Below are 11504 nucleotides of genomic sequence, written 5' to 3'. Positions count from 1 at the left end.
TTCCAGGGAGCTGGTGGTGGTTTCAGACCGATATGGGAAAGTCCCTGGGATGAGACGGTGTCGGGACGCTGGGGCTGAGTCACGCAGTGCGATTCTGGGCTTACAGAAAGTTTGCTGCCCTACTCGGCTCTCCCTTGGGGTGCCCGCAGCAGCCGGGGACCCCAACCATCCCCATAGTGACCCCCCCTCCCTAGGAAGAGCCTCTGCACAGCCGCTCACACCGTCCGTCCCGTTCTCCCCTCCCCGCAGTGGGTCCCGCTCGCCGCGACCGCAGACGCTCACCCCCGACCTTCCCCCGATGCTCCCGCCTTCCCGGCCAGGGTGCCCGGGGACAAGGTGGCATCTGGCTGTCCCGCGGGGCTTCGGTGCCATCTCCTGCCCCTCTAGAACGTGCCGGGCTTTTAACGAGGGGAGTCGTGGCATCACCTTCCCCCCCGGGAGTCACGGGTTGGGCGCCACGTCCCACGGCTGGGGACGGAGACGGTGTGCCCGGCGCGGACGGCAGCTGCGGCAGGGCCGGGAGCTGGGCAGGCACGGCGCGTCCTGCGCGTTGGGGAAGGAGGAGTTTTTAGAGAGCCGGCTGCTCTCGGGGGGGAAAACGGACACAAAATGGACGGGCAGGGCCCGGTGAGAGGGGCAACCGGTGCGGGGGGGCACCGCGATGAGATCCCTCACGAGGTTACCCATTCTTTGGCAAAGCCTAGAGAGCTGGAGGCGGACAAAATCATGCCACGAGGTCACGCTGGTTGAAATGACATCACTACCCGTGAGCAAAAAGAGGTGGTGGGAAAGCAGACCTTTCCGATGGGGAGGGCTGGGCCGCTTTGGGCTGAGCACCCAGCGGCTCGGGACAGTTTATATGCTGGGTCTGGTCACGCTGCTCTCCTCGGAGCTGAGCGTGGAGCGAAGCTGCGGGTGTGCGTGGGGGAGGAGCAGTGGCTCTGCCTCCTTCCCTCGTGGGTAGGCAGGATTGGGGCCTCGGGGGCGCTGCGTGCGGTCGCTCGCCGAGCCCCCGAGCCCGCAAGGGCCGGAGCTGCCGCGTGCGTTGGTGCTGGGGTGGCTTTGGGTGCGCAGCGAGGCGAGTGGTCTCGCCCGGAGCTGGCTTGTCCCCAAGGGGCCAGTGGCCATCTGGCTCTCCCGAGCCAAGGCAGGGTCCCTTCCACCCAGCGTCAGACAGGCCGTGCGATCCCAGCTGCGCTGTGTTTGCAACTCCAGGGGAGGTTGTTTTCATTTCCTCACCATTTGTCAGAATACCTTCCTGATAAAAGATGGCTTATTTTATTCCTTTAACACACAATAAAACCTATGGAGTTGTTATCTGGCCGTAAAATCGCAAGCGCAGACCGCGCGCAGTGCTTAGGCACCGTCTGTTCAGTCCCCTCGTCCCAGCGTGAGCCCGACCTAACTTATTTCTCAGCCAGAGCAAAACCTCTTGTCCCCTGTGGCAGCCGCGGAGGATCTCATCTCGGGGAGGTTCATCCAGGAGAGCTGCAGGAAGGGAGGTGGCCCATCTTGGCGCGGCGGTCCTGCGCTGCGTATCCTCTCCACGCGCCTTGGCACAGACCTGCCCGTCCTGGGGTCTGCTCCCCCACGGGAGCCCGTGCTGGGAACTGATGCAGAAGCGGCGATGGGAATTTATCAGAATCGATGTAAAAGCAGTGATGGGAGTTCATAGGAACTGATGTAAAAGCGGCGGTGGGAATTTGTCAGAATCGATGTAAAAGAGGCAATGGGAATTTATAGGAGTTGGTGGAAAAGTGGCAGTGGGAATTTATAGGAATTGACGTAAAAGCAGCAATGGGAATTTATCGGAATTGATGCAAAAGTGGCAATGCCAACAAAAGAGAACTTGGTCTTTGCAGCTGTTACAGGAGGGGTCCAAGCAGGCTGGTAACTGGAAGGCGGGCGAGTTTTCCAGTTCAGCCCTGTAGGAGCTTCCCCAGCTGCTTCTGAACGGGGACGGCGCTGGGCTGAGCACGCTGCCGGGCACGTCACAGCCGGCGGGCTGCATCCCTCCCTCGCCCACTGGGGACAGTTTGACACTGGTGCCCGTGGAAGCTGCGGACAGGGGAAGCACTTGGCTCGAGGGGAAGTGCCCTGTTTGCCTCGGCGACGACCGACGGATTCGCAGCGCGAGTCCCGGCAGATCCCGACGTCGCTCCCCCCGCTGTCTCCTGCTCGAGGGAGCTGGAAAGGCCGTGCCAGGGGGATTAAGGGGGTTTGGGGTTTCCCTGCTCTGAAATACTCAAGCTGCCAGAGTTTGCTCGGGACTCGTTTTACCGCCGCTGCTTCATGCTTAATGAGCCTTGAATCCTTAACAAAGACTTCTCCCTCTTCGGGGTGTTACTCATTGGGGTTAAATGGGTTCAGACGGTGGAGCGTGCCGGCATGGCTCCGGCTGCCGTCCCGACGCCTCGGCTCCTGCGCTCTCCTCTACCTCTGCCCTGCCAGAGACCGTCTGCGCCGTGCGGGAGACCGACAGGTTCTTAAAACCCAGCCACGCAGGGCACAGCCTTCCCGAGCGAGGCTTGAAGCCCTTGACATCCGCCTCCTCCCCGTGCCCCCCGCTCCCCCAGGGCCGTGTGCGTGGCAAGAGCTGCCCCGGACGTCGGGAGAGCCCCGAGGAAGGCTGCCGCCGGTGCCACTCCTGCAAACAGCCCCCGGAGCCTTGGTGAAGCTGGATTTTTTTTTTCCCCAGTCTGGCTGCCGGGCCCGTGCCCTACTCCACCTGCCCCCTCGCCCCGCTCCGTGGGCAGTGCTGCCCACCCCACCGGAGCCGGGGGCTTGCATGGCAGGCGTTGGCCAGTGCTGGTGCCCGGCGGGCACGGAAACAGCCTCTGCCAGAGACAGTGCTGCCTGCCAGGACGCCGGGAGGAGAGCGCTCCCCTAAAGACCCTGGTGGGGAGCCAGCCGTGGGGGACACTGGGTGAACTGGCCCGGGCAGGGTGTTACAGCTCCTGCTTGGCGGTCGGGACCCACTGGTGCTTTTGGCGAGCCAGGACAGCCATCCCGCTTGCCGAGCGCTGGTGGGGCGGAGCTGCCGGTCCCCCCCCGATCCCTCCGGGGTGCTCGAGGAGCACCCACGCCACGGTGTTGGCCTCGGCTACCCGCCAGCCCTGCCCTGGCACGGCTCCTCCCGACACCAGGCCCACGGCTGGGTGTGCAGAGCCAGCGTGGCCCTTGGCCCGGCGACGGACCAGCCCGGGGAGCCGGCCCAGCCGCCAGCATCGGGGGGTGGGAGCCCCGGCTGCGGCCAGCCCTGCGCCCCGGTCGCTCTCTCCTCTCCGACTGCTGCCAGCACTTTGCTAGAGGGGAGATGCAGACTCTGGTTTCCAGAGCCTTTACTTTCCCTGTGCCTCTCATTTCCAGCTCCTAAAATCCTTTTCTCGCCCTCAGAGGGTTTCCCCTTCTCCCGTCCCTTTGCCTTTCAGCGGACGCGTGCGAGGTCGGGGGCTTTGGGCGGCGAATCCGGACGTGCTAAAGGCAGGCGCCGTATTTTTCACGCCCGGGCTTTGGGCTCGCTGACGGGGTCTGGCGTGCTCTCCGGAGCTGCTTCGGCTCTCCCAGCCATCCCATCTCCCCCTCAGCTCGCGCCGGCCCAACGGCAGCGGAGCCGTAGCCGGTGTCCCGGCGCTCCCCTAACCCCCTCCTCACGCAGCCGCGGCTGGGGACACCCGGGGGTCGTCCCCCCCCCCCCCACCGCGGCCGGCGCAGCCCCCCTCCAGCCTAAAGCCCCGCGGGGACGGCGCGAGCGGCCACTTACCAGCTTCCTCTGGTTGCTGAGGCAGAAAGTGCAGATCTGTTTGGGCTGGGAGTTCTCGGTGTCGCGCGCGGGGGGGCTGCTGCCGCCGTGGTGGTAGAAGGCAGGGGTGGTGTGGCAGGGCTGCCCGTCCCCGCACGCCTCCCCCACCAGCAGCACGTTCCCCAGGTGGGAGATGTAGCTGGAGGCCAGTCTCAAGGTCTCGATCTTGGAGAGCTTTCTGTCGGCCGGCTCGGTGGGGATGAGCGTGCGGAGGGCGGTGAAGGCGGTGTTGACGCTGTTGGTGCGGTCACGCTCCCGCGCGTTGGCCGTGTGACGCTGCCGGGGCTCCCTGTTGATCCGGTTGGGTTTCTTGCCGCTCCTGCGCTTGCTGGCCTTGATGCCGTAGCCGTCGGCGTCCAGGTGGTAAGGCTTCTCATCCGAGCCCGAGCTCTCGCTGCCGTTCTCCTCATCCTCGGACAGCATGCTGATCTCGGGGTACAGGTACCGGCTGGGGGCCGAGCGCAGCATGGCAAAGGACATGGTTGGGCGGCGTGGGGGGCACCGGGGAGCGGGGGGGGGGAACCGCCGTGCTCTGCCGACCTCCTCCTGCCGCGGGCGGGCTCAGCTCCAGGCGCTCATTGCTGCTGCCCCGGCTGGGGTGCCGGGGGAGCCCCGGCTGGTGTCGGCAGGCTCCGGCTGGGAGGTGCTGTGGCAGGGGGTCCCCCTCCCCAGCTCCCCGCCGGCTCTCTCCGAGCAGAAGGGGTTAAGGGCTGCTCACAGGCAGGGCTGCCTGTTTCCTCTCCCCACACATGTGCATCTTAAGACGCCGAGTGTGGCAGGAGCGGGGAGTTTTATAGCAGCAGCAGTGGTCAGCCAGGCCCCTCCTCCGGCTCCGGCACCAGCCCTGCTCGGGCTCTGGAAGTGGGAGCTGCTCAGGCTCAGCCTACCTGAGCTCGCCCTCCATCCCCACGGGGGACTTAACCCTTCAGGGCTCAGCCTTGGGGTCCTGCCCGCGGCCTGGGGGGGGGCTGGCGAGGACGGGAGAGCTCGCCGGGGTTCACCTGCCCCTCTGCGGGCCTCGGCCGCGGCTGCCGGGGTAGCATGCGGTGGGCACATGGGGGCTCGCCCGGCGTCCTCGCCCACCGCCTGCGTGGGCCTTGGGGGGGCACGGCGCTGCCAGGGAGGTGGGGACTGACAGTGGGGTTCGGGGGGGGGCTCCTGGAGGACCCTACGTGCCGGGGTGGAGGGGAGGTTCCCCCGGCCCCGTGCCTGTGGGGTTCGCGGGCAGCCCGCACCGGCGACGGGGCTGCGTCACCCCCCAGGCTGGGGCTGAGGATTTGGGCTCCTGCTCAGGATTAGTCCCTGCAAAGAGAACCCTTGAGAGCGCTCCCCCCGCTTCCGCAGCGTGGCCAAATCCATCCTGCCTGCTGCTGCTGCTGCTAATGGGGCAGAGAGGGAGGGATTAACCCTTGAGGAGCTGCCCGCCGGCACACCTCCCGCCTGCAGCATGCCTGCTGCTTGCATTCTCTTTAATTTCCTCCCCAGATATGAAGTTTGTGTCTCTAGCAGCCCCATAAGTGCGGGTGGGTGCAGAGCCCACTCTTGTCCCCATAACCTGTCCCTATAACCAGACCCCACAGCCTGTCCCCGTAGCCCCACCGGCTCTGCTGACCCCGCAGAAACCAGCACCTGCTGGCAAATCGGCCTTTTCAACCTGCCCCAAACCACCCCGGCTCCCCTTCCCGTGCCGGCTCATCGTGCACAGCTCGAGCAGACTCCTCCGGGGACAGGCGGCTTTGGGGGGTCGAGCAGGGGTCCCCATGGGCCCCCGGCAGCTGCCGCTTCAGCGGGACAGTGCTGGCTGGCTGTGCCCAGACCCGGGAGCAAAGAACCCAGCCCTGCCTTTGCTCTGCCAAGCTCTCAGCTCTGTGGCAGCCCCAGAGCCGCTTGATTTCATGGCATAGATCGTGGACCCGGAGCCAGGGAGGTGCTGCGAGGCTGCTCCGGAGCTTGGCCCGGCTGGGCCCTCGCTGCGGAGAGGTTTGGCCCCGGTGAAGGCCGTCATCCTCCTCCTCAGGAGCCAGGCACGTGGGGATCCCCACAGCATCCCGGGCCACAGAGCTGTGGGGCTGGGGTCCCGCACCCAGGATGGGGCCCGGGAGCCTCCGAAGCTCTGCCTGAGCTGCGGGGAGTCGCCTCAGCTCCGGGTCGCCTTGCTCCAGCCCCGTAACCTCGTAAAATACGAGCCGTGACAGCGGGAGCGCGCGCTCCGCTTTTGCACGGGGAGAGCGTCGGTGCCCGGAGAACGCCTGCTCTTCCCCCGAGCCCCGGCCCCACAGAGCTCCTGCCCCCCGACCCCCAGGGCAGCGTCATCCCCTTGGCAAGGGCACGGCAAACCCACAGCCTGGGGATGGGGGGGGGGGGCCACCGGCTGCTTTTGGTGACGGGGAGAGGGGGCTGGCAATCCCCGGCAGCGGCAGCTCCGGCCCTGCCTGCGCGCGGCCGGGCGAGCCCCCGCTGCTCCGCTGGCAGCACGGCCACGTCACGGCCTTCGAGCGCGCCGGGTTTGCGCGGTGTGTTGATAAGCGGCGTTTGGACTTGGCCAGGAACGGGAATTGCCGTTCGCCGGGAAGTCTCGGGTTTCCCCGGCGGTGCCGCGCTGTGTCCCCCCCCACCCCTCCCCGAGCGCGCTCCCCGGCAGGAGCTCCGCGCGGGGTGTTGTCGCTCCGAGCCAGCGTTCTGCACCTTTGCAGTGCGCTACCACAGCTAATCGGCAGTCTCAGCAGCTTCTGAAATCCAAGCCACTGTCATCTCCTTCCACAGCGCTGGGCGCTCACCGTGTGTGCTTTGGAAACCCAGGCTCCTGTAGGCATCTGCTTTCGTTTAGCTGCGCTAATGATCTCGCTTTTCTCTAGCACCTTCTATCCAAGTGCAATCCCCGGGCGCTTTCCCCGTGCTGTCCTTCCTGGTGAGAGGCACGTCCGTCTCCCCGCGGCCCAGCTCCTCGGGCTCTGGACCGGGATGGAGAGCGGTCCTGCACGCAGGTGACGTCGGGCCCGAGCGCCAGACCTGGCCCCGGCTCGGCGAGCCCCGGTTTTAACTAAGCAGAGGTATTTGGCGCTGGAGATGGCAGCGGCCCGACCCCTGGCTCTGTGGCTCTCCTGGCTTCCCGCAGAGCTTCCATGATGTCCCAGTTTGGGCCTCGTTTGCCCAGCCCTGGCAGGTCAGCGGAGCCTGGTTGCAGGCGCCTTCTCCCGGGGAGGCTGCGGCTGCAGAGCTGTGGCCGAGGAGCCTGAAATTCCCCGCTGCGCTCCATCCCCTGCCACGACTTTATTACCTGGAAGCTTGGCCTGGCTGCCTGCGATGACGCCACGACTCCACTGCCTGCAGCGGCTGCCTGCCTCTCCCTGCTCCCTCCGCCGAGGCGAGGGGCTTCCAGGGTCCCTTTCCAATCCACCTCTCCCCTCCCCGGCTGACAGCCCTGCTTGGGGTGCCTTTCCTGCAGACACCTTGACCCCGGGCTTGTGCCAGACCCCTTGAGGACCCCGCTCCTACGGGGTGGGGGTGCTGGGGGTGCAGAGCCCTCGCTCACACCGCTGGGGTCTGGGCTGCGGTCACCTCGGGGGGGACACGCGAGGCGTCCCCCTGATACAGCCCTGGGAAGCCCAGTGCCCCCCCAGCACCGGGGCACGGTCGCCAGGGGTGGGGGGTGGGAGGGCTGAGCTTGCCCCATCCCCTTTCTCCTCCACGTGGACCGGATATTTTCAAGAGAAGAATCTTTCCTACGAGGCTCGCCGGCTGCCAGGAATGTGCGTCTAGGAATGCCCAGGGCCCATCCAAGAACAACTTCCAGACGTGAGGCTGAGTGACGGCAGTCCCTCGCTCCGGGGCTCCAGACTCCCCCGCGCTCACTTGGAGGACGCGGCTCGCCGGAGGCGATGTGTTAACGACACGGGAGGCAGCCCGAGTGGGTGGGTGGGAGGCGAGCGGAGGGGAGGGACGGGCCCTGGCTACTGGGCTGCTTTGACACCGTTAAGAAACTCCATCTGGGAGGAATTTGCTCCTTCCGCCGCACTGTGGGGCTGGGGGGGGACGTGGATCCCACTGCTGGGGATGGGGCTGGGGGGGGGACATGGATCCCACTGCTGGGGATGGGGCTGGGGGGGGATGTGGATCCCAGGGCTGGGGGTGGGATGTGGATCCCACTGCTGGGGATGGGGCCTGGGGGGGGATTTGGACCCCACTGCTGGGGATGGGGCTGGGGGTGGGACGTGGATCCCACTGCTGGGGATGGGCCTGGGGGTGGGACGTGGATCCCAGTGCTGGGGATGGGGCTGGGGGTGGGACGTGGATCCCACTGCTGGGGATAGGGCCTTGGGGGGGGACTTGGACCCCACTGCTGGGGACTGGCCCCATGGGGGGACGTGGATCCCAGTGCTGGGGATTGGCCCCGTGGGGGAAGCCGCAGCCCAGCCTTCCCTGGCGGCCCCCGGCGTGCACATCCCCGTGGGATTTTGTTGGGACTGAGACCCCGGTCCTGACCAACCCGACGGCACCATCGGCGCTGTGGGATTTGCTCCCTGCCCCAGAACAACCGGAGCTGGGGACGCCCAGTCAAGGTCTCCCAGTGTGGTCCCCAGCGGTCACTGCAGAGCCTGTGCCGGGCACGTCAGTGCTGGGGATGGGGCGAGTGCGTGGGGCATCCTGTCAGCCGCTTTGGGGTCCGGGCTCTGCTCCCACCTGGCCAGCACGGGACCCCTGGGGCTGGTGCGTTTGAGGAGAAAACAGCCCAGGCCTGCTGGGATCCCGTCTGTGCTCCTGGCAAGAGCATCGCCCAGGGATTCCTGCGTCAAGGCCGCTGCTCCTGGCTTCAGGAAGAGACGCCCAGTCTGGGCTCCCAGCCCCCAGGCAAGGCAGCGCTCCCTGCGCAGCAGCCCCGGAGTGTTAAAAAATACCTGCTGGTCTCTGCGCCCACTGCGTCTCTGCGGCTGGAGGCTGCGGCCAGCCCCGCTCTGCCGTGCCGCGGCCGGCCCCACTCAGGTCTTTCCCCACGCGAGTGGAGGTGTGGAGTGGGTTCGTCGGGATGACGAGCATTACGCGGGGCTGGTGGCCCCGGGCGTGCACGTCCCATCCCCACGGGATCTCGTCGGGGACCAGACCCCCCGTCCCGCCTCTGCCTGGCAGCTCCTGCCGGGCCAAGGGCATCTCACCGGCACCTCCCGGCGCGGCCTCCCAGGGAGAGGTGGCTGCGGAGCTCTCGGGCGCCTCTTTCCTGCTGCCAGCCACGGGATGAGGCTTCCAGCGCCGGCATCCCAGCGTCTGGCTGGCTGGCTGCACGAGCCTCAGGTGGGCAGCGACCCAGGGGCACGCAGCCTGCTCTGCCGGCTCCGTCCCAGGGGGTCCAGGAAGCCCCCGGGGGGGGCTCGGCCGTGCCCCAGCATCACGCAGCCTCCGGCCAAGCGCAGCGGCAGCGTCCGGGGACCGGGGCGAGGGGTGAGATTCCTGGCCGGTTCCCCCCCCCGGGGGGGGGCTGCGCACATCCTGCGCTGACGTCTGCTCGGAGAGTGATGGATGGGTCCGGCCTGGCCCCCGGGGCTCTCGCCGGCTCTGCCTTCCCGGGGCTCCAGGCGTCTTTCCGTGGGAGGCTCCGTGGCGTTTGCGAGTGTTTATGGGGACCAGATGGTGCCGCGGGGCGAGGGTGACCCCTGACTGCGGGGTGTGCGGGGCACAGGTCGCCTTCACACCTCTGTCCCTCTGTGGCTGTAATTGGGGACGGGGGTCTCTGCGGTCTGCGACGCGAGGGCAGCTGGGAGAGCCCGGAGGGTCCCCGCTCCTGCGCGACCCTCCAGCCCCGAGGGGCAGGATGCGGCCGGGGCGGGCGAGGAGCAGGAGCTGGGGGCCAGGCAGGACCCCCCTGCCCGGTGTTTGCCGGAGCATCGGGTCACATCCTGCCCTCACACAGCCGCAGGGGCTCCGTGTCCCCCCCCGCCCCGTGGGCCTGCTGCCGGTGCCCGGGAGGTCTGGAGCTCTGCGGCGCCCGCAGAAGCGCCCGCGCTGCCTGGGTGCTTTGGGGACTCGGCGCGGCTGTGAGCTGCGGGTTGAGTGAGAGCAAAGTCGCTGCCGGGACTGAATCTCCCTTTGCCGACGGTCGAGGGGGCCGTGGAGTGAAACATCCCCGTTGCTGCCCGCCCTCGGCCTCGGGCCCCAGGCTCTGCTGCTTCCATGAGCAATCTGGGGTCTTGCTGCCTTCACCGCTCCTCGCCGAGCCCTGTGCTGGGGCGACAGGTTCCACCCCGGGGAGCTGGAGCTGGTGGGAGCCCGGAGCCCCCTCAGGGGCTGGTTCCTGCCCCCCCAGCTTCTCATGAAGGGAAGCGGAGCAGCTCCGGCGTTTCCTCCATCTCCCCCAGCCTCCGTCGGTCCACGGACCGCAGCAGGTCGGGGTGGGCTCACCTCCACAGCCCTGTCCCCACGCGAGCCGCCGGTGCGGGGCCGGCCGTCCCCCCGCGCTCCCCACCGCTGTCGGGGACGGGAGATGCGGGAGCCCAGCAGCGGTTCCGAAACGTGCCCGTGGCACCGGCCGGCCCCCACCACCAGCGCACCGTGATGCCGGGGCCGGGAGGAGGGGTGGGGGCTCGTGGCCACGCGCCGACCCCGGTGGCCACCGAGCCCACGGGGAGGGCTGAAGCCGCTGGTGGGCTGCGGGCAGCCGCCTGCTCCCGGTACGGGCAGCCAGGCCCGGCGGCGCTGGCCGGGCGCGCGTGTGCGTGCGCCTGCAGGGGCCTGGCAGCCGGCGGGCGGAAAATGTGAGGCCGTTCCCCGTCTGCGGGACGGGCGGCGGAATGTGCTGGGCCGCGGCGGTGCTGACCGCCCGCGAGCCCCCCGCGCTCCGCCGCTGCCGTTCAGCAAGCCCATTAAACGGAGCTGGTGGCTTTTTGGGGGTTTTGGTTTTTGTTTTTTTTTTTTTATAAAAAACGCTTCCTGCTGCGGTAAACGAGCCCAAGCGCTGCTTCCCTTGACTCTTGCGTCCTCTACCCCGAGCGTGGAGGAGGGGGCTGCACGTCCCGCAGCGCGGGGCCGGGCAGGGCTCTGGGGTTGGACAGAGGTCAGACCCCCCCCCCCCCCAGCCCACTGCAGTTTTGGGGTTCAGTCCCAGCCTCCCCCGTCCCGGGGCACCCCTCTCCAGCCCCGGGTGCCTGCCTGGGCGCCCCATTACTGCTTTTCAGTGCCTGGAGGCAGCGGGGTTCACCCTGTACGTGGGCAGGGGAGGGGACATCACACGGCTTTCCCGCCCCCCCCCCCCTCCTTTCAACCCCGCGGGCCCCCAGGGGTGCATCTGCTTGAAATGGTGTCCCCTGCCCTCCCCTCCCGCCGCTGCCCTCCAGGACATTCGCAACACGGTGGGCAACATCCCCATGGAGTGGTACGAGGACTTCCCGCACATCGGCTACGACCTGGACGGGCGGAAGATCTACAAGCCCATCCGGAACAAGGACGAGCTGGACCTGTTCCTGGAGAAGATGGAGAACCCCGACTACTGGTGAGCACGTCGGGGAAGGCCGCGGCCGCGCACGGGGAGCGCGCGTGGCCGTGCGCGCCGGGGCGTGAAACACCGCGACTCCCCGGAGCCTGGGGCTGTAGGGGACGGGCTGGAGACCTCGAGGCCCCCCGATGTGGCTCCTGGCACGTCGCTTTGGGAGCTCGGGGCTTGGAGGTGGCGGGGCTTGTACCACCATCGGGGACGGAGGCTGCGGCCCAGCCCTAG

General features: G+C 67.9%; 2 protein-coding genes across 2 annotated transcripts in view; one reads left to right on the top strand and one right to left on the bottom strand.

The window, feature by feature from the left end:
* SCX (scleraxis bHLH transcription factor) overlaps nt 1-4550 on the bottom strand; it is an 8915-nt gene extending 4365 nt beyond the window's left edge. Inside the window, exon 1 of the mRNA XM_042786224.1 lies at nt 3764-4550. Coding sequence (XP_042642158.1) covers nt 3764-4282 — 519 coding nt within the window. The 5' untranslated portion in view covers nt 4283-4550. The remainder of the gene's footprint in view (nt 1-3763) is intronic.
* Nucleotides 1-11504, top strand: part of BOP1 (BOP1 ribosomal biogenesis factor) — a 62835-nt gene that overhangs the window by 45133 nt on the left and 6198 nt on the right. Inside the window, exon 4 of the mRNA XM_042786223.1 lies at nt 11125-11279. Coding sequence (XP_042642157.1) covers nt 11125-11279 — 155 coding nt within the window. The remainder of the gene's footprint in view (nt 1-11124; nt 11280-11504) is intronic.

Source organism: Tyto alba, unplaced genomic scaffold, assembly GCF_018691265.1.
Source record: "Tyto alba isolate M040663 unplaced genomic scaffold, T.alba_DEE_v4.0 Super-Scaffold_9, whole genome shotgun sequence".
Classification (NCBI taxonomy): Eukaryota; Metazoa; Chordata; class Aves; order Strigiformes; family Tytonidae; genus Tyto; species Tyto alba.
The sequence above is the reverse complement of the archived record's forward strand: the minus strand, read 5'-3'. Positions and strand labels throughout refer to the sequence as shown.